This window comes from Oncorhynchus nerka, linkage group LG20 (assembly GCF_034236695.1).
Source record: "Oncorhynchus nerka isolate Pitt River linkage group LG20, Oner_Uvic_2.0, whole genome shotgun sequence".
Taxonomy (NCBI): domain Eukaryota; kingdom Metazoa; phylum Chordata; class Actinopteri; order Salmoniformes; family Salmonidae; genus Oncorhynchus; species Oncorhynchus nerka.
In genome coordinates, this window is record NC_088415.1 from 7,150,642 (window position 1) to 7,172,698 (window position 22,057).

The window sequence follows — 22,057 nt, forward strand, 5'->3', positions numbered from 1 at the left end:
GCACCAGCCAAACAGTAGAAGCAGGCAGGAAACTGGCATTGCAGTTGTGTTAGTTTAGTGTTTGACTAGGTGTTCTCTGGGCCAAGCCCTTTGTTAGTTTAGTGTTTGACTAGGTGTTCACTGGGCCAAGCCCTTTGTTAGTTTAGTGTTTGACTAGGTGTTCTCTGGGCCAAGCCCTTTGTTAGTTTAGTGTTTGACTAGGTGTTCTCTGGGCCAAGCCCTTTGTTAGTTTAGTGTTTGACTAGGTGTTCTATGGGCCAAGCCCTTTGTTAGTTTAGTGTTTGACTAGGTGTTCTCTGGGCCAAGCCCTTTGTTAGTTTAATGTTTGACTAGGTGTTCACTGGGCCAAGCCCTTTGTTAGTTTAGTGTTTGACTAGGTGTTCTATGGGCCAAGCCCTTTGTTAGTTTAATGTTTGACTAGGTGTTCTCTGGGCCAAGCCCTTTGTTAGTTTAGTGTTTGACTAGGTGTTCACTGGGCCAAGCCCTTTGTTAGTTTAGTGTTTGACTAAGCCAAGCCCTTTGTTAGTTTAGTGTTTGACTAGGTGTTCTATGGGCCAAGCCCTTTGTTAGTTTAATGTTTGACTAGGTGTTCTCTGGGCCAAGCCCTTTGTTAGTTTAATGTTTGACTAGGTGTTCTCTGGGCCAAGCCCTTTGTTAGTTCATGTTTGACTAGGTGTTCTCTGGGCCAAGCCCTTTGTTAGTTCATGTTTGACTAGGTGTTCTCTGGGCCAAGCCCTTTGTTAGTTTAGTGTTTGACTAGGTGTTCACTGGGCCAAGCCCTTTGTTAGTTTAGTGTTTGACTAGGTGTTCTATGGGCCAAGCCCTTTGTTAGTTTAGTGTTTGACTAGGTGTTCTCTGGGCCAAGCCCTTTGTTAGTTTAATGTTTGACTAGGTGTTCACTGGGCCAAGCCCTTTGTTAGTTTAGTGTTTGACTAGGTGTTCTCTGGGCCAAGCCCTTTGTTAGTTCATGTTAGACTAGGTGTTCTCTGGGCCAAGTCAGTACCAGCTGTGATGAAAGGGCATCGCTACTAGCTCTGTTTGTTTACCTTCGCTGGTTCACTATCTAATGCTGCAGCACCAGTAGTGTTGAGTGTACACACACACACACACACACACACACACACACACACACACACACACACACACACACACACACACACACACGAAGGCAGGCAGAAACACATACAGCGATATCACGCCACCCAGCCTCTCTTCCCAGTCCCTTGAAACCTAACCTTGATAGTTTAGCTTGACCTATATTCCAAACTAGGACATGACGAGATTCTGAAGATCGGCACAATGGAACCGTTGGCGCGAAGTACCTGTTTGAGAAGGGCACGGCTCTAACCGTCTGCGGGATGGGACGTGTGGTAAACTAACCGTAGGCATGTGGCACCATGACAATTAGCCGCTAAGATGATGAAACGCGTCACCGAGGTCTTTTTTTAGTACAGCAAGAGCAGCGTATTTTCAACTGTTACCAGTGTGTCCCAAAGAATATCCTCAACAAGGTCATATTTTATTCCACTATAGTTTCAAAAAAAGTGACCATGGTGCTGTACTTACAACAAAACATGTTTGGCTATTTTGAAAATGTTTCCAAAGGCTAGGTTCTGTACAGTAATGTGTGGGGGACAGCTTGTACATGTTTATAAAGGCTAGGATCTGTACAGTAATGTGGGACAGCTTGTACATGTTTCCAAAGGCTAGGTTCTGTACAGTAATGTCTGGGGGACAGCTTGTACATGTTTATAAAGGCTAGGATCTGTACAGTAATGTCTGGGACAGCTTGTACATGTTTATAAAGGCTAGGATCTGTACAGTAATGTCTGGGGGACAGCTTGTACATGTTTATAAAGGCTAGGATCTGTACAGTAATGTCTGGGGGACAGCTTGTACATGTTTCTAAAGGCTAGGATCTGTACAGTAATCTGTACTAGGAGTAATGTGTGGGGGACAGCTTGTACATGTTTATAAAGGCTAGGATCTGTACAGTAATGTCTGGGGGACAGCTTGTACATGTTTCCAAAGGCTAGGATCTGTACAGTAATGTGTGGGGGACAGCTTGTACATGTTTATAAAGGCTAGGATCTGTACAGTAATGTGTGGGGGACAGCTTGTACATGTTTATAAAGGCTAGGATCTGTACAGTAATGTGGGACAGCTTGTACATGTTTCCAAAGGCTAGGTTATGTACAGTAATGTGGGACAGCTTGTACATGTTTATAAAGGCTAGGTTCTGTACAGTAATGTGTGGGGGACAGCTTGTACATGTTTATAAAGGCTAGGTTCTGTACAGTAATGTGGGACAGCTTGTACATGTTTATAAAGGCTAGGTTCTGTACAGTAATGTGTGGGGGACAGCTTGTACATGTTTCTAAAGGCTAGGTTCTGTACAGTAATGTGGGACAGCTTGTACATGTTTATAAAGGCTAGGTTCTGTACAGTAATGTGGGACAGCTTGTACATGTTTATAAAGGCTAGGATCTGTACAGTAATGGTTCTGTACAGTAATGTGGGACAGCTTGTACATGTTTATAAAGGCTAGGATCTGTACAGTAATGTGTGGGGGACAGCTTGTACATGTTTATAAAGGCTAGGATCTGTACAGTAATGTCTGGGGGACAGCTTGTACATGTTTATAAAGGCTAGGTTCTGTACAGTAATGTGGGACAGCTTGTACATGTTTATAAAGGCTAGGTTCTGTACAGTAATGTGGGACAGCTTGTACATGTTTATAAAGGCTAGGATCTGTACAGTAATGTGTGGGGGACAGCTTGTACATGTTTATAAAGGCTAGGTTCTGTACAGTAATGTGGGACAGCTTGTACATGTTTATAAAGGCTAGGATCTGTACAGTAATGTGTGGGGGACAGCTTGTACATGTTTATAAAGGCTAGGATCTGTACAGTAATGTGTGGGGGACAGCTTGTACATGTTTATAAAGGCTAGGATCTGTACAGTAATGTGTGGGGGACAGCTTGTACATGTTTATAAAGGCTAGGATCTGTACAGTAATGTGTGGGGGACAGCGTGTACATGTTTATAAAGGCTAGGTTCTGTACAGTAATGTGTGACGGCTTGTCTTCTCTGTTTCCAGGGGGATGGACAGTAACCTATTCTTTACCACCAACCTCAATGGATCCTGCAGTGAGTGACACCGACATCCATTCAGATAGCTAATAAACCTTGAAAATTATTTCATAGTCTCTCGTGACAGACTGACATAAATAGTTGACATGGATGCCAAGGAAAGAGAGGGAGAGAGAGAGGGATTGATGGAAACAGCGATAGAGGGATTGAGAGAGAAAGATGTTTACTTTTATCTATTCTTATAGTTAGAAACTGTATCAGGTCTTGATCAATCCCAAATCCAAGTCTTTCATCAATCGCTCTCTCTTTCTCTCTCTCTCAATCCCTCTATCGCTGTTTCTATCAATCCCTCTCTCTTTCTCTCTCTCTCTCTTTCTTTCTCTCTCTCAATCCCTCTATCGCTGTTTCCATCAATCCCTCTCTCTCTCTTTCGTTGTCTCTTCCTCTTTGTCTCTCTCTCTCTCTCTCTCTTTCTCAGATGAAAGGGGGATGCTAGACTTGAGAAAGACTGCAGACTACGGGAAGACCATCAAGACTGTTGCCATTAAAATCTTCTCTTTCGGCCTGGGGGGAAAGTTCCTGTTTGCTTCTGTTATGACTGGAACTGTAAGTATGAGTGTGTGTCTGTGTGGTGTACTTGTTTATTTGTGTGTGTTAGTTTGCAAATGTTTTGTATGTGAGCTTGTTCTTTAAGCCTAAGGCCTAGCTGATACCATCTCTCTATCTCCCTCTCACTTTCTTTCTCATTCCCTCGCACTCTCCATCTCTGCATCTCTATCTTTGCATCTCTCCCCCCTCCCCTCTCTCTCTCTGTTTCGGTCTCCCTCACCCAGGGCACTCTGAGGGTGATCCATGTGTCGACTAACCAGGGGGAGGATTGGAACATGGCTCAGCTGCCTCCGGTTGGCCACGAGGAGTTCTATTCTATCTTGTCAGCCAATGACGACATGGTGTTCATGCACGTGGATGAACCAGGAGGTCAGTCAATAGCCTATACTGTGTTCTTTTTCCCACAGAATGTCACTCTAGTTAACCATGTTGGAGAGGACACGAACAGGACCGATGTCCTCTTGACCTCCCTTCATCTCCTCCCGCTCCTATTCCGGTCTTCTTCTACTTGTTTTAAGAAGGTCATAGCAAGGATCATTTAGCTATTTGAATTGGAATTTTAAGACCCCTTGAAGTCCATAAAAAAAAATATATATATATATATGTCAAAAGTTTGGACAGACCTACTCATTCAAGGGTTTTTCTTTATTTTTTAAAACTATTTTTCTCAGCCCAAACTACCTCAATTGGGTTGAGGTCGGGTGATTGTGGAGGCCAGGTCATCTGACGTAGCACTCATCACTCTCCTTTTTGGTCAAATAGCTCTTACACAGCCTGGAGGTGTGTTGGGTCATTGTCCTGTTGAAAAACAAATGACAGTCCCACTAAACACAAACCAGATGAGATGGCGTATCACTATCATTAGCCATGCTGGTTAAGTGTGTCTTGAATTCTGAATAAATGACAGACCGTGTCACCAGCAGAGCACCCCCACACCATAAAACCTCCTCCTTCATGCTTCACGGCGGGATCCACACATGCTGAGATCATCCATTCACCTACTCTGCGTCTCACAAAGACACGGCAGTTGGAACCAAAATTCAAAAATTTGGACTCATCAGACCAAAGGACAAATCTGGTATAATGTCCATTGCTTGTGTTTCTATTGAATATATTTCAATTTGTTAAAACTTTTTTTTTGTTACTACATGATTCCATATGTGTTATTTCATAGTTGATCAAATGTATTTATATAACCCTTCTTACATCAGCTGATATATCAAAGTGCTGTACAGAAACCCAACCTAAAACCCCAAACAGCAAGCAATGTAGGTGTAGAAGCACGGTGGCTAGGAAAAACTCCCTAGAAAGGCCAAAACCTAGGATGAAACCTAGAGAGGAACCAGGCTATGAGGGGTGGCCAGTCCTCTTCTGGCTGTGCCTGGTGGAGATTATAACAGAACATGGCCAAGATGTTCAAATGTTCATAGATGACCAGCAGGGTCAAATAATAATAATCACAGCGGTTGTAGAGGGTGCAACAGGTCAGCACCTCAGGAGTAAATGTCAGTTGGCTTTTCATAGCCGATCATTCAGAGTATCTCTACCGCTCCTGCTGTCTCTAGAGAGTTGAAAACCGGAGGTCTGGGACAGGTAGCACGTCCGGTAGCCGCAGGCAGAACAGTTTAAACTGGAGCAGCAGCACGGCCAGGTGGGCTGGGGACAGCAAGGAGTCATCATGCCAGGTAGTCCTGAGGCATGGTCCTAGGGCTCAGGTCCTCCGAGAGAGAGAAAGAGAGAATTAGAGAACGCACACTTAAATTCACACAGGACACCGGATAAGACAGGAGAAGTACTCCAGATATAACAAACTGACCCTAGCCCCCGACACATAAACTACTGCAGCATAAATACTGGAGGCTGAGACAGGAGGGGTCAGGAGACACTGTGGCCCCATCCGATGATACCCCCAGACAGGGCAAACAGGCAGGATATAACCCCACCCACTTTGCCAAAGCACAGCCCCCACACCACTAGAGGGATGTCGTCAACCACCAATTTACCATCCTGAGACAAGGCCGAGTATAGCCCAAGGGGGGGCGCGAACCCAGATGTCTACAATGTAGAAAATAGTAAAAATAAATGAAAAACCCTGGCTGGTAACTCCTTTCCTGTGGCGGTCCTCATGGGAGCCAGTTTCATCATAGCTCTTGATGGCTTTTGCGACTGTACCGGAAGAAACTTTCGAAGTTCAAGAAATCTTCCACATTGACTGACCTTCATATCTTAAAGTTTCTCTTTGCTTATTTGAGCTGTTCTTGCCATAATATGGACTTGGTATTTTACCAAATAGGGCTATCTTCTGTACACCACCCCTACCTTGTCACAACACAACTGATTGGCTCAAACGTATTAAGAAGGAAAGAAATTCCACAAATTAACTTTTAACAAGGCACACCTGTTAATTGAAATGCATTCCAGGTGACTACCTCATGAAGCTGGTTGAGAGAATGCCAAGAGTGTGCAAAGCTGTCATCAAGGCAACGTGTGGCTCCTTTGAAGAATCTCAAATATAAAATATATTTTGATTTGTTTTAACACTTTTTTAAATTACTGCATGATGTAACAATGTAAATAATAGTACAAATGAAGGAAAACCCTTTAATGAGTAGGTGTGTTCAAACTCTTGACTGGTATTGTGTTTATTCATAAAAAAAAATGTTGGAGGGCCTTATTGCTTTTAGCCCATACAAATACATTGAATAACAGGTTCACTACATGGAACAACTTTCTCTTAAAAAGTTCTCCTTTAGTTTCTAAATGTTTCATTGTCTCCAGACACTTGCCATGTCTCCTCTCTTCCTCTCCTTTTCTCCATTGTTTATATATTCTAATACAGTTGTCGCAGTGACCTAATACAGTGACCTAATCCTTTATGTCCCTGGACACTGGCTTTGGCCGTCTGTGTCAGAGGACAGAGGCACTGTTTAAGTCTCCGTTCCTCTCCTCTCCTCCCCTGTTCCCCTCCTCTCCTCCCCTGTTCCCCTCCTCTCCTCCCCTGGACCTGTCATCCTCTCCTCCCCTGGACCTGTCATCCTCTCCTCCCCTGTTCCCCTCCTCTCCTCCCCTGGACCTGTCATCCTCTCCTCCCCTGGACCTGTCATCCTCTCCTCCCCTGTTCCTCCTTTCCTGTCATCCTCTCCTCCCCTGGACCTGTCATCCTCTCCTCCCCTGTTCCCCTCCTCTCCTCCCCTGGACCTGTCATCCTCTCCTCCCCTGTTACTGTCATCCTCTCCTCCTCCCCTGTTCCTCCTTTCCTGTCATCCTCTCCTCCCCTGTTACTGTCATCCTCCCCTGTTACTGTCCTCCTCTCCTTCCCTGTTACTGTCCTCCTCTCCTCCCCTGTTACTGTCCTCCTCTCCTTCCCTGTTACTGTCCTCCTCTCCTTCCCTGTTACTGTCCTCCTCTCCTCCCCTGTTACTGTCCTCCTCTCCTCCCCTGGTACTGTCCTCCTCTCCTCCCCTCCCCTGTTACTGTCCTCCTCTCCTCCCCTGTTACTCCTCTCCTCCCGTTACTGTCCTCTTCTCCTCCCGTTACTGTCCTCTTCTTCTCCCCTGTTACTGTCCTCCTCCCCTGTTACTGTCCTCCTCCCCTGTTACTACTCTCCTCCCCTGTTACTGTCCTCCTCCCCTGTTACTACTCTCCTCCCCTGTTACTGTCCTCCCCTGTTACTGTCCTCTTCTTCTCCACTGTTACTGTCATCCTCCCCTGTTACTGTCCTCCTCCCCTGTTACTCCCCTCCCCTGTTACTGTCCTCTTCTTCTCCCCTGTTACTGTCCTCCTCCCCTGTTACTCCCCTCCCCTGTTACTGTCCTCCTCCCCTGTTACTGTCCTCCTCTCCTCCCCTGTTACTGTCCTCCTCCCCTGTTACTCCCCTCCCCTGTTACTGTCCTCCTCCCCTGTTACTCCCCTCTTATCTCCATATCTTATCTCTACAGTACCCAAATATAGTTCTTCTCCTATATGTCCCCAGACACAGGCTACGGCAGCATCTACGTGTCAGACGACAGGGGTACGGTGTACTCTAAGTCTCTGGAGCGTCACCTCTACACCACCACAGGGGGAGACACTGACTTCACCAACGTTACCTCTCTACGAGGGGTCTTCATCACCAGTATACTGGCAGAGGGTAGGGACTACACACACACACACCTGCTTTGAATCCCCCAACAGGTAGAGCAGGCCTGAGATGGTAAAGGGAGTTCCAAAGGCATTGGTGCGTGACTGTGTCCCAGACGCCTGTTTGTCAGACTACGGTGTGTTCCGCCGTAACAGTTATGAGGCCTAGGATGAATGACTCTCATTAGCTGTTCAGTGTGAGTTCAGCTGCATGTCTATAGGAGAGCCATACATGGAGAAACGCTGGATTATATCTATATGTCTCTCAGAATAACCTCTGTCTCGTCGTTGTCTTTATTTATTTCTCCTCCAGACGGCTCGGTGCAGTCCGTGGTGTCCTTCGACCAGGGAGGGGAATGGGTGCCCCTGCAGAAGCCTGCCAACACCAAGTGTGACTCCACAGCCAAAGACCCCGACAAGTGCAGTCTCCACATCCACGCAGCTTACAGCACGGCTATGAAGCTGAACGTCCCCATGCTGCCTCTCAGTGAACCAAACGCTGTAGGACTCATCATGGCGCACGGTAAATCAATCACACACACACACACACACACACACACCATTAACCTGTCCATGACTATTTCAATTTGACTAAGCAAAAAGGACAGGCAGTTGTGTTTGTGCCGGAGGCTGGTCCAGCGTTGACACTCGTGGTTCATGTCTAGACTCAGCCACTGATCTGTGGCCTTCTCCCGTAATCTAAAAGACATACAGAGCCTCTTCGCAAAGTATTTAGGCCCCGAGACTTTTTCCACTTTTTGTTTTTTAACATTACAGCCTTATTCTAAAATGGATTAAATAAATACAAATCCTCAGCAATCTACACACAATACCACATAATGACATCACAATACCCCGTGATGACATCACAATACCCCGTGATGACATCACAATACCCCGTAATGACATCACAAAACCCGTGATGACATCACAATACCACATAATGACATCACAATACCCCATGATGACATCACAATACCCCGTGATGACATCACAATACCCCGTGATGACATCACAATACCCCGTGATGACATCACAATACCCCGTGATGACATCACAAAACCCGTGATGACATCACAATACCCCGCGATGACATCACAATACCACGTGATGACATCACAATACCACATGATGACATCACAATACCCCATAATGACATCACAATACCCCGTAATGACATCACAATACCCCATAATGACAAAGTGAAAACAGGTTTTTAGACATGTTTGCAAATATATTACAAATAAAAAAACAGAAATACTTTATTTACATAATTAATTTTGACCATTTGCTATGAGACTAGAAATTGTAGCTCAGGTGCATCCTGTTTCCATTGATCATCCTTGAGATGTTTCTACAACTTGATTGGAGTCCACCTGTTTTCAATTCAATTGATTGGACATGATTTGGAAAGGCACACACCTGTCTATATAAGGTCCCACAGTTGACAGTGCATGTCAGAGAAAAAACCAGGCCATGAGGTTGAAGGACTTGTCCGTAGAGTTCTGAGACAGGATTGTACCGAGGCACAGATCTGGGGAAGAACCCATGAGACAGGATGGTACCCAGGATGGTACCCAGGTCTGCATTATCTACATTCTGAGATAAAAGGAACACGCCTGAATGGACAGAGTTCTCCTCCTGGTCTGGAAAGTGTAGAGCTGATGTTACATTGACAAAGTTGAAGCTGATTGTGTGCTGTTAACACACATACACCTGTGTCACTCCATCACCTTGATGGACCACACCCTGCTGGCATGCAAATGGTGACGTGCAAAAACGTAGTCAATATCGCACCACTAAGTGACTGTGATTATGATTGAAGAGGATATGCTGTGCAGTGTGTTATGGATAGGGCTGTGAGGTTTCTTCTTCTTCTTCCTGATAGGTCAAATGGTTCAGAAGGTCTGTTCTCTAAACGGATTGGTGCATCCATTAAAAAAATAATAAAATAATAAAAAAATGAATGATATACTGAATAGAAAATGGATTATTGAAGAATATACAGTAACTTAATAAATAGTTAAACTATCAGATGATAGAGGCTACACCTTACTGTCTATTTAATTTTGACCCCTGACCCCTCTGACCTCTCAGGGAGTGTGGGCGATGCCATCTCTGTGATGAAGCCTGACGTATTCGTGTCAGATGATGGAGGTTACACCTGGCTACAGGCCCTGGAGGGACCTCATCACTATGCCATCCTGGACTCTGGTGGACTCCTGGTGGCCGTGGAGCACTCTGCTCAGCCCATCAAAGACATCAAGTACGTCTGTGTTTCCATAAGAAGGGCTCTGATCAAAAGTTGTGTACTGTATAGGGAATAGATCAGGGTGTCGTTTCAGACAGGCGACGCAGGAAGCCTGGATCCCAGTCTCGGGACTATAAGGCTGTAAGACAAACTGGTACCCAGGCTAGAATGCAGAGGCCAAGAAAGAAAGAAACCACTTAAACGTACAATAAAACACCTCATTGCGCTGATATACAGTAATGTGTTCTTTCCTGTCAGGTTTTCCACAGACGAGGGCCAGTGCTGGCACGTTCACCAGTTCACTAGCGATCCCATCCACTTCACAGGGCTAGCGTCGGAGCCGGGGGCGAGGTCTATGAACGTCAGCGTCTGGGGCTACAGAGACTCTCTGCTCAGTCAGTACTGGGTATCAGTCACCATCGACTTCAGAGAGCTGCTCACTAGAGACTGTGAGTACAAGTAATACCATGGGATACAGCTACTGTAGGCTAATGATGTGATACAGACATGCATTATAACACTGAGTACCCAGTACCCAGACATTCATTATAATACTGAGTACCCAGTACCTAGACGGGCATTATAACACTGAGTACCCAGTACCCAGACATGCATTATAACACTGAGTACCCAGACATGCATTATAACACTGAGTACCCAGTACCCAGACATGCATTATAACACTGAGTACCCAGACATGCATTATAACACTGAGTACCCAGACATGCATTATAACACTGAGTACCCAGACATGCATTATAACACTGAGTACCCAGACATGCATTATAACACTGAGTACCCAGACATGCATTATAACACTGAGTACCCAGACATGCATTATAACACTGAGTACCCAGACATGCATTATAACACTGAGTACCCAGTACCTAGACATGCATTATAACACTGAGTACCCAGACATGCATTCACTGAGTACCCAGACATGCATTATAACACTGAGTACCCAGTACCCAGACATTCATTATAACACTGAGTACCCAGTACCAGCCGTAATAGATGGCTCCTGGGTCTCCAGCACATCACAGGTCTGTGTTAGCCCACCGAACTAAAGCCTCGTGCAAACTCATGTCTGTTTCTCAGGTGAGGACCAAGACTACGTGCAGTGGCTGGCGCACTCTGATGACATCAGCGACCCTAACGACGGCTGTATGCTGGGTTACAAGGAGAAGTTCCTGCGTCTGAGGAAGGCCTCTGTCTGCTGGAACGGACGGGACTACGAGGTCAACAAGCAACCCGCCCCTTGTCTCTGCACCCTGGATGACTTTCTGTGGTGAGAAGTCGAGTTCCTCATGAATCTGTTTCCCCTAGCCACGCTAGTATACTACCTAAGATCAAGCCTTGTATTGGGCATGCATTCTGGTGTGGCGGTATGGAGATGGGAACGTAACCACCATGGTATTTAAAGTCGGGCGAACTTTACCGTTTGCTGCATATGTTTCAGTCAGCTACAGTACACTGTGGCGGTCACCCTAGCTACAGTACACTGTGGTGGTCACCCTAGCTACTGTACATAGTGGCGATCACCCTAGCTACTGTACACTGGCGGTCACCCTAGCTACAGTACATAGTGGCGGTCACCCCCAGCTACAGTACACTGTGGCGGTCACCCTAGCTACTGTACACTGTGGCGGTCACCCTAGCTACTGTACACTGTGGCGGTCACCCTAGCTACAGTACACTGTGGCGGTCACCCTAGCTCCAGTACACTGTGGCGGTCACCCTAGCTCCAGTACACTGTGGCGGTCACCCTAGCTCCAGTACACTGGCGGTCACCCTAGCTCCAGTACACTGTGGCGGTCACCCTAGCTACAGTACACTGTGGCGGTCACCCTAGCTACAGTACACTGTGGCGGTCACCCTAGCTACAGTACACTGTGGTGGTCACCCTAGCTACTGTACACTGTGGTGGTCACCCTAGCTACAGTAAACTGGTGGTCACCCTAGCTACTGTACACTGTGGCGGTCACCCTAGCTACTGTACACTGTGGCGGTCACCCTAGCTACTGTACACTGTGGCGGTCACCCTAGCTACTGTACACTGTGGCGGTCACCCTAGCTACTGTACACTGTGGTCACCGGTCACCCTAGCTACTAGCTACTGTACACTGTGGCGGTCACCTAGCTACTGTACACTGTGGCGGTCACCCTAGCTACTGTACACTGTGGCGGTCACCCTAGCTACTGTACACTGTGGCGGTCACCCTAGCTACTGTACACTGTGGCGGTCACCCTAGCTACTGTACACTGTGGCGGTCACCCTAGCTACTGTACACTGTGGCGGTCACCCTAGCTACTGTACACTGTGGCGGTCACCCTAGCTACTGTACACTGTGGAGGTCACCCTAGCTACTGTACACTGTGGCGGTCTGTGGCGGTCCCTAGCTACTGTACACTGTGGCGGTCACCCTAGCTACTGTACACTGTGGCGGTCACCCTAGCTACTGTACACTGTGGCGGTCACCCTAGCTACTGTACATAGTGGTGGTCACCCTAGCTACTGTACATAGTGGTGGTCACCCTAGCTACTGTACACTGTGGTGGTCACCCTAGCTACTGTACATAGTGGTGGTCACCCTACCTCCAGACAGTTTACCAGTGGCAGAAGAATAGTAATTGTTCTCAACACCACTAACTGTGCTGTCTGCCTGCTGTCCCTGTCTAACCTGCTCCACGCTGCCATCCTGCAGTGACTTTGGGTACTATCGTAAAGAGAACAGCTCCGAGTGTGTGGAGCAGCCTGACCTGAAGGGCCACGTTCTGGAGTTCTGTCTGCAAGGCAAGAAGGAGCTGCTGCAGACCAGAGGGTAAGGCTTTAGTCATCTGTTGTCCAACCTGGATCTCCTGCGCTGTGTATCACAAGGCTGTGTTAGCCCACTGTGCTAAAGTCTAGGAATTAGCTTGAGGAGCTAACACAAGTCTACAGGTCTCAGACAAGGTCTCAGACAAGGTGACTTATCAGAGTGTGGAACCACCTGATCGTGCTGCACAAACTGTCAATAGTCATGGTAGCACATGGGTTCCTATTTCTGGAAGTTTCTCTCTGGGCATACGGAATGACAACGATGGAAAAGTTTTAAATATATATATATATATATATTTAAGACAAGCATTTTGCTACAGTAACAATAACATCTCCTAACTATGTGTTTGTGACCAATGACATCTGATAACTATGTGTATGTGACCAATACAATTTGATTTAATTAAGATCCTTTCTTTGTGACCATGACTAACCACTAACCATGTCGTCTTGGTCCACAGCTATAGGAAGATCCCTGGGGATAAGTGTGAGGGAGGAACACAGCCGGAGAGAAAAGAGATCGACCTCAGTAAGAGGTGTGTCAATGACCTACTGGGACCTCAGGAACTACTGGTGAGTAGAGATGACCACGCCACTGGTTTTCACTGGATCTCACTGGTTCTCACTGGTCTTCAGTGGTCCACACTGGTTTTCACTGGTCTTCAGTGGTCCAGACTGGTTTTCACTGGTTCTCACTGGTCTTCAGTGGTCCAGACTGGTTTTCACTGGTCTTCAGTGGTCCACACTGGTTTTCACTGGTTCTCACTGGTCTTCAGTGGTCCACACTGGTTCTCACTGGTCTTCAGTGGTCCAGACTGGTTTTCACTGGTTCTCACTGGTCTTCAGTGGTCCAGGCTGGTTCTCACTGGTCTTCAGTGGTCCACACTGGTTTTCACTGGTTCTCACTGGTCCTGTTCTAGAATGTAAAAAAAAACAATGGAAGGAATCCGTGCGTAACATTTATTGAATTTGACAACTTACGTATAACAAGGGCAGTTTGAACGTGGAATCACTTAAAACATTTTAACCCAAGAGACTGACAGATTGATTGGGATTTCATCTTCAAAACAGTGTAAACCTCAGTAACCATCGGTTACATGACCTTAATCCTGCTGCACGGCTGTCAGTAGTCATGGTAACACATGCTTTCCCATTTCTGGAAGTCTCTCTCTCTCTATGTATACTGCATGACAACGATGGAAGAGTTGTCCTTGTACTCTCTCTGTATCTCTCCCCTCCTAAAGACGGACGGCCATCTGTCCAGCTCAGCGCCCATCGTAGTGACGGTTCTGATCATTATCCTGCTCAGTGTCGTGGCCGGGTTCCTCTTTGTCAAGAAGTACGTCTGCGGTGGAAGGTCAGTACAGCAACTGTTGTTTTAAGATCGGTACATAGCAAGTCAAGCTATACTGTTGTTTTAAGATCGGTACATAGCAAATCAAGCTATACTATTGTTTTAAGATCGGTACATAGCAAGTCAAGCTATACTGTTGTTTTAAGATCGGTACATAGCAAATCAAGCTATACTGTTGTTTTAAGATCGGTACATAGCAAGTCAAGCTATACTGTTGTTTTAAGATCGGTACATAGCAAGTCAAGCTATACTGTTGTTGTTGTTGTTTAAGATCAGAGACGGCTACTCAAGCACAGTGATTTTTTTTTTTAAATATCTGAGCCAGCACCGTTTGGGTCTGGTCGGCACAATGATGTGTGAAAAGGTTATAAGTGGCTCGGGCTGTTTTGATTGGCTCCTCCAGGTTCCTGGTACACAGGTACTCTGTCCTACAGCAGCATGCTGAGGCCCAGGGAGACGGGGTAGACGAGCCATTAGACAGCAACCACACTCGGGCTAGCAACAAGACCGGCTTACACGATTCAGACGAGGTAATGGTTCAAACACACAAACGTTCCTTTTGTATGGCCTCCGCACTTATTATAAATATACAATTTGCCTCAATCCCTTGGTGAAGAATTGGTTGTGACTTTCCTTTGCCTCAGTGTTTTCTCTAGTCCTTCCTATTAAAGGTCCACTTACATAGGAATGCTGTTTGTTCTCTGTGTGTCTCTAGGATCTTCTGGAGTAAGAGGTGGCATTTCCAGCTAGCAGGAGGAACCCCTAGCCTCCTGTCTCCTTTACAACCTAGAAGCTCCTGCAGCTACCAGGAGGAACCCCTAGCCTCCTGTCTCTCCTTTACAACCTAGAAGCTCCTGCAGCTACCAGGAGGAACCCCTAGCCTCCTGTCTCTCCTTTACAACCTAGAAGCTCCTGCAGCTACCAGGGGAATCTAGTCTCCTGTCTGTCCTTAGGCTCACTGCTCTATATTGAAGAACAAGTTTGTCCTATGTGTACAGCGAGGCTCGCTGCTGCTCTCTCTTCTTCACTTCCTGTTACTTCCTCCTCCTCCCCTCCACCATGACCCTTTAACTCTTAACCCCTGACCTTACATCGCCTGGCGGAGAGTCCTTCTAACGCAGCTCTCATCAGTGAGGTATCCAATGAGGCTTTCTGTTCTGAGTGAGACACACATACAGAGTTCAGCAGGAGAGCAACGGGGGCCAGTAAGTAGTGTTGTTGTGGTTGATTTTAGAATGTATTCTACCAAGTTCCTTTGGGAACAATTGAGTGATGGAATATGGTGGTTCTGGACTACTGGTGAACATTTAAATAATGGACCTCTGGAACTGCTGTGTAGAAGCTGTTTTTTATCATCATCAGCATCTTCTCTTAACAACATAAAGCGATCTTTTTTTCAACCAAGTGAACATAAACAACATTACGGGTTATACACGTTTGGGACTGGGGCTCTTGGGAATATTACGTATACGCTTCTAATGAAGACTTTTCCTGTTTCCCCCCCTCCCCCCTGCACTGTACATAAGGAGCTTTCCTTTTTTCATTGATGTGACAGTCAGGGACATGGTACATGGGTTGCTGTTGGGTACTGTGGCTTTGGAAAATTATTTGTGTAAGTATTTTGCCTACCTAATAAGATGCAAGTGGAAATATTTCTAAGCATTTAAAGTTGGATAGCAATAACATGTTTGGATCCACTGTATCAACACACTAAGCTTTCATAGCAGGAGTGAACGTCCTCTAAAGCGACGTATCCTAACCCGAGAAATATGTACCCGACTCAAACTTTCACCTCCTAAATCATGCATTTGATTTCAATGGGGTAATACAAATGTGTTTCGTGCATGTATTTCAAATTATAATTTGGCTGTGGAACAATGTCCTTTTTTTTTTGTATTTGAAAACTGTCTGTTTTAGTTAGTCAGAGGGAGAAAACCTAGTGTACAAATAGCTATTGGCCTTACGCCTCTTCATTTCTCAATAAAAAAATTCTTACTTGTGTTTTAATATGTTAAGGTAATCCTACACCAGTGAAAGTAGATCTAAAAGTGAAGAAAGAACAGTTGGAATCCATCACTGGACTACACAATGAGTTAGCGCTAACACACACACACACACACCATCATTATACAGCTGGAGGAAGTGGAGAAGGAGAGAGACCAGGTAACACACACACACACCATCATTATACAGCTGGAGGAAGTGGAGAAGGAGAGAGACCAGGTAACACACACACACACACCATCATTATACAGCTGGAGGAAGTGGAGAAGGAGAGAGACCAGGTAACACACACACACACACACACACCATCATTATACAGCTGGAGGAAGTGGAGAAGGAGAGAGACCAGGTAACACACACACACACACACCATCATTATACAGCTGGAGGAAGTGGAGAAGGAGAGAGACCAGGTAACACACACACACACACACCATCATTATACAGCTGGAGGAAGTGGAGAAGGAGAGAGACCAGGTAACACACACACACACATCGAGGCTGCTGGTTTATATTTGGCTGCTACTGTGCCCAGGTGTTGCATTGTGGGCAGAGCATGTTTGAGCTGTAGATAGGAGCTGATAAGATGGACAGGGAACCAACGTAAACACAGGAACTAAAAGCACATTTTTAAATGTAGTACATAGATCTGAACATTATTGATGAAGAAGTGGGTTTTTATAACAACGTTGTATGGATGTGTAGCAGTTTAACACTGGCGTGCCTGTTTTCAGTGTGTGTAGAACCGACCTCTATGTACTGTAGCTCAAATGTGAATATGAGATGAGCTAATTCTACTGAATCACATATTTTATTACGGTTTAAACTACCTGAGAAGGTCATTGACTTAGTTTCAGAGACAGGATCATTCTAGCCTCAGAAGCCCATTTGGGGGTAATGTCTGTGTAGTATGGGGGTTGGGTCTGTGTAGTATGGGGGGTTGGGTCTGTGTAGTATGGGGGTTGGGTCTGTGTAGTATGGGGGGTTGGGTCTGTGTAGTATGGGGGTTGGGTCTGTGTAGTATGGGGGTTGGGTCTGTGTAGTATGGGGGTTGGGTCTGTGCAGTATGGGGGGGGGTTGGGTCTGTGCAGTATGGGGGTTGGGTCTGTGCAGTATGGGGGGTTGGGTCTGTGCAGTATGGGGGTTGGGTCTGTGCAGTATGGGGGTAATGTCTGTGTAGTATGGGGGTTGGGTCTATGTAGAATGGGGGTTGGGTCTGGGTCTGTGTAGTATGGGGGTTGGGTCTGGGTCTGTGTAGTATGGGGGGTTGGGTCTGTGTAATATGGGGGGTTGGGTCTGTGTAGTATGGGGGGGTTGGGTCTGTGCAGTATGGGGGGTTGGGTCTGTGCAGTATGGGGGGTTGGGTCTGTGCCTTCCCAATGAGTGGCAAGTGTATGTATCTATAATAGATTCAAAGGGTGCATCCCAAATAGCACCTTGTTCCCTATATAGAGGACTACTTTTGACCAGGGCCCATAGGATGCACCCTAGATATGATGTCTGTGTAACCACAGTTGCATTCACTTTGTCATTGACACCCCCATAGATTGCACTTACTGTAATTATGTGAATAAGGATTTCACCTCAAATGAAACTCCCTTCCATACCAACTACCCTTCTGTTCAGTGCACCTGTTCTCTGAATACTCTCCCAATGGGAACATAAAACTCATTTGATTCCCTTGTCATGTAAATACAACTTGATTTGTCCACTGTGAAACAGACAAATGCAATGTTTCATCTAATTTATAATGCAGCCTATACTTGGGTGTTCGGTTTGTACAAAAACATCTCTGTACTTGCACAGGACTAGAATAAATGTCGATTGGCATTAGAGGCAACACCTGTACTGTAGTTAACACTGGGAAGACCCTTGTTCTGAATGATTCATACCTGTTTAATCTGGTTTTATGTCTTTGATTTGAGAGGTGAGACTTCTTTTCTTACATTTTTAAAATGGCTGTATAAAGAAATAATTGTGATGGCCCAATGTTGAATCTGGGTATCGGCTGTGTATCTCTTGTTCTGTATATTTGAGATAATTTTGCTTTGGGTTGACGACCAATAAATTAACTTGCCCCTTTGAAAGTTGCCTCTTCTGGACTAAAATTACATTTCATTCCAATGTCAATATGTGCAACATTCAAGAAAACAAAAGTATAGAATCAAAACTTATGACTAACCCATACATTTGAAATTGTGTTTTATTGGTTTGCAGCATAATCAGAGTCTCCGGCATCTTCCAACAGAAGTCTATTGCATTTGACTGTATTTAGGAAACCAACACATTAAAAACATCTCAGGCTACTTCTAAAATGGCACCCATCGGGTCCTGGTCTAAAGTAGTGCACTAATATAGGGAATAGGGTGCCATTAGCCCTGGTCAAAAGTAGTGCACTATGTAGGGAATAGGGTGCCATTTTGCTATCTCAGATTCTGTACAGGAAGTTCCCTTCACTGTCAAAGAACTCTCTCCCATGCGGTACCACTGGCGAAGGCTTTGACGACAGCATTAGTTCCTCCAGTTCTTCCTCTGAAAACACCCTTCCATCCCATCTCTCCTCCTGGTCGTCTTTCTCCTCAACCTTCTCCGACACATTGTCCTCTGGAACATTTTCCTCTTCCTCCCACTCCTCTCTCGAGTTATCTTGTCCTGAGGTGTGTCTGCTGTGCAGCGTTGGTGGGGATGAGAGCTGGGTGGGTAGTGAGGTGAGAGGAGCAGCAGGATAATTAGCAGTAGTCATCATGGCTCTTGGGCCAGGGTCATCCTCCAAGTCCCTGGCTATCAGCTTCTGGCTACTGTGGCTAGCCAGGGTGACCAGGGCACCAGTGCCACTTCCTGTGGGCAGCATGGCTGGTTTGCTACTTCTATGTCCAGAGGCAGGCAGCTGTGTTCTGCCCGAGCCCCCCTGCCCCTCCACCACCAGGTAGGGCCACCTGCCTATCCTGTCCCCCTGCTCCACCACCAGGTAGGGCCACCTGCCTGCCCTGTCTCCCTCCAGGTAGGGCTTTCTGCCTGCCCTGTCTCCCTCCAGGTAGGGCCACCTGCCTCTCCTGTCCCCCTCCAGGTAGGGCCACCTGCCTCTCCTGTCCCCCTGCTCCACCTCCAGGTAGGGCCACCTGCCTCTCCTGTCCCCCTGCTCCACCTCCAGGTAGGGCCACCTGCCTCTCCTGTCCCCCTGCTCCACCTCCAGGTAGGGCCACCTGCCTCTCCTGTCCCCCTGCTCCACCCCCAGGTAAGGCCTGCTGTCTCAGCCTGGCCCACACGCTGGTGTCCTGTTTAGCTTTCCTCTCTGGGGTGGGGGCGAACTTGCTCCTCAGGACTCGTAGGATGACGTCACGATGGACAGAGAATCCCTCTGCCAGACGCTCAACGGTCCATTCCTCTGGTAGCTCCTGCTTCAGATACCTGGGGTGTAGTCAGTCATTGAGTCATTGAGGCAAACCGTTGACAATGTTGCAGATAAAGCTGACACGACTCCCTAGTCTACCTGACAGACAATCAAAACATGTCATTCATACAGTACAGCAAAGCAAACGGTGGCTACTTTGATGAATCTCAAATCTATTTATACGTAACACTTTTTTTGTCTCACTCCATGATTTCATAGTTGATGTTTTCACTATTCTACAATGTAGAAAATGGTAATTAAAAAAGAATAGTAAAAAATAAAGACAAACCCTGGAATGAGTAGGTGTGTCCAAACTTTAGAGTTTTATACTGTGTGTGTATATATAATATATTTTGGAATATTTAGTAACATTGCAGTCTTCCTCACCTGATCTGTTCCATGGCGTCCCAGCTCAACATCCTCTCTGGAGCTCCAGACTCAGTCAGCTGTCTCTTAACTATATGGTACTTCACCGTCCTCTGTCTCCTCCTCTCTTCACTAGACAGGGGCCAAGGTGAGACGGGTGGCATTAGGCCTAGTTGCATCACGAGTGTGGAGTGACGACTTTGTTAAATGATATGATATTTATCTTAAGATACTATGTAGACCCATCACTGAATGGGTGAAAGTGGCAAAGTATGTAGACAGGCATCCTTCAATAGGCCTGGTGATCCCAGGTCTGTTTGTGCCGTTTAGGGTAAATGTTTCTCACCTGAACACAGCCTGGACCTTGTCGTCTACATCGTCCAGATCTGGATCTTCAGACCTCTCCTCCATCCCTCTGTGTCTGTGGGCCGAGGTCCTGTGTGTCTGCCTCTGATCCATCCAGGCCTTGCTGGCATCGCTGCAGAGGTGTCGACTACAGCTCCTTGTGGGCATCACTGACAGTTTGCCAAGCCTGGAGGCTATCCTGAAAGACATCATGGCTATTCTGAAGGCTCACCACTGGTCACCAAACACTACTGGATGAAGAAAAGACAGGATCAGAAATTCTCAACCTTTTCCATCTTTCCGATTTGCCCAATACGTCCATTTTGTCTGATCTAGTTAGCTAAAAAAAAAAAAAAGTTCAGCTCAATGAAATAACCTCATTGCCAATGGAAAGACTCTCAAACTTTTACAGATGCACAACTGAGCGCATCCTGTCGGGCTATATCACCGCCTGGTACCGAGAGACTGAAGAAGCTGTTTTATCTCAAAGCCATCAAACTGTTAAATAACCATTACTAGCCGGCTACCACCCGGTTACTCAACCCTGCACCTTAGAGGCTGCTGCCCACTGTGCATAGACATGGAATCACTGGCCACTTTAATAATGTTTACATACTGCTTTACTCATTTAATGTGTATATACTGTATTCTACTGTATTTTAGTCAATGCCACTCCGAAATTGCTCGTCCTAACAATATATTTCTAATTCCATTATTTTACATGTTGTGTGAATTGTTAGATACTACTGCACTGTTGGAGCTAGGAACACAGGTATTTCGCTACAAACGCAATAACATCTGCTAAATATGTGTATGCGATCAATAAAATGTGATTTGATAGTAACCTTGGCTAGTATACAGAGCCAAAGACCTTAGCTAGTTAGCTAAATACGCCTCTTGCTGCTACCACACATTCACATCTCACAAAGTAGTCAAACAATAACCATGTGTCTAGCCAACATTGATAGAAATAATTAACAATTGTATTCACCCAAATAAGATTATCCTGCTTTCTTTAGCTACATTTCAGTCTAGACCTGCTTGTCTCGTGGAAACAATGCAGCCTTTCCGCAAACAGTCTGGCATACAACCTATATTTCCACATACTGCCACCTACTGGCATGTGGTGTTGAAAAACCCCCGATACATTTCAGTCACTACTTGATCGAAAATACCAAACAAACCTTAATTTAAGTAAATGCATTGATATTTATGAATATTAGACTCATATGACTCATTAAATAGACTCATTAAACACAAATTATTAGTTTGAAAATGATGTCTGAGTGTTGGAGTGTGCCCTTGGCTTTCCGATACATTTAAAAACAACGGTGCCACGTGATTTTCTTAATATAAGGAATTTGAAATTATTAATACTTTTACTTTTAATACTTAAGTATATTTAGCAATTACATTTACTTTTTGATACTTAAATATATTTCAAACCAAGTAATTTTAGACTTATTAGGGCCACCTGCCTTTATTCAAGTAGTATTTAACTGGGTGACTCTCACTTTTACTTGAGTCATTTTCTATTAAGGTATCCTTACTTTTACTCAAGTATGATAATTGGGTACTTTTTCCACAACTGACTCCAACAGTTAAAATAATAATAATAATCTGAGTACTACAGGCAGGACATTACATACTGAACCAATTGCGTCATCGGCCGGGTTGTAAAGATCGGCAATCTTCGTCGTTCTT

At 45.7% G+C, this 22,057-nt stretch overlaps 2 protein-coding genes across 4 annotated transcripts in view; one reads left to right on the forward strand and one right to left on the reverse strand.

The window, feature by feature from the left end:
- LOC115121390 (sortilin-like) overlaps positions 1–16,254 on the forward strand; it is a 37,975-nt gene extending 21,721 nt beyond the window's left edge. For 2 of the 3 annotated variants that reach the window (XM_029650471.2, XM_029650474.1), the window contains 13 exons: positions 3,101–3,150; positions 3,572–3,699; positions 3,927–4,071; positions 7,676–7,831; positions 8,135–8,344; positions 9,919–10,087; positions 10,331–10,521; positions 11,174–11,363; positions 12,781–12,897; positions 13,355–13,466; positions 14,138–14,250; positions 14,651–14,777; positions 14,963–16,254. In XM_029650471.2, the coding sequence (XP_029506331.1) occupies positions 3,101–3,150; positions 3,572–3,699; positions 3,927–4,071; positions 7,676–7,831; positions 8,135–8,344; positions 9,919–10,087; positions 10,331–10,521; positions 11,174–11,363; positions 12,781–12,897; positions 13,355–13,466; positions 14,138–14,250; positions 14,651–14,777; positions 14,963–14,977 (1,723 nt within the window). In that variant the 3' untranslated portion in view covers positions 14,978–16,254. The remainder of the gene's footprint in view (positions 1–3,100; positions 3,151–3,571; positions 3,700–3,926; positions 4,072–7,675; positions 7,832–8,134; positions 8,345–9,918; positions 10,088–10,330; positions 10,522–11,173; positions 11,364–12,780; positions 12,898–13,354; positions 13,467–14,137; positions 14,251–14,650; positions 14,778–14,962) is intronic. The other variant, XM_029650472.2, reaches the window with a different exon arrangement.
- A 2,182-nt stretch (positions 16,255–18,436) lies between these two features.
- ngrn (neugrin, neurite outgrowth associated) lies at positions 18,437–21,486 on the reverse strand. The gene is given in 5 exon segments (XM_029650475.2): positions 18,437–19,127; positions 19,129–19,659; positions 20,030–20,140; positions 20,355–20,604; positions 21,345–21,486. Coding segments are annotated over 4 exon segments (1,302 nt in total). The 5' UTR covers positions 20,567–20,604; positions 21,345–21,486; the 3' UTR covers positions 18,437–18,679.
- Between the last annotated feature and the right edge of the window lie 571 nt (positions 21,487–22,057).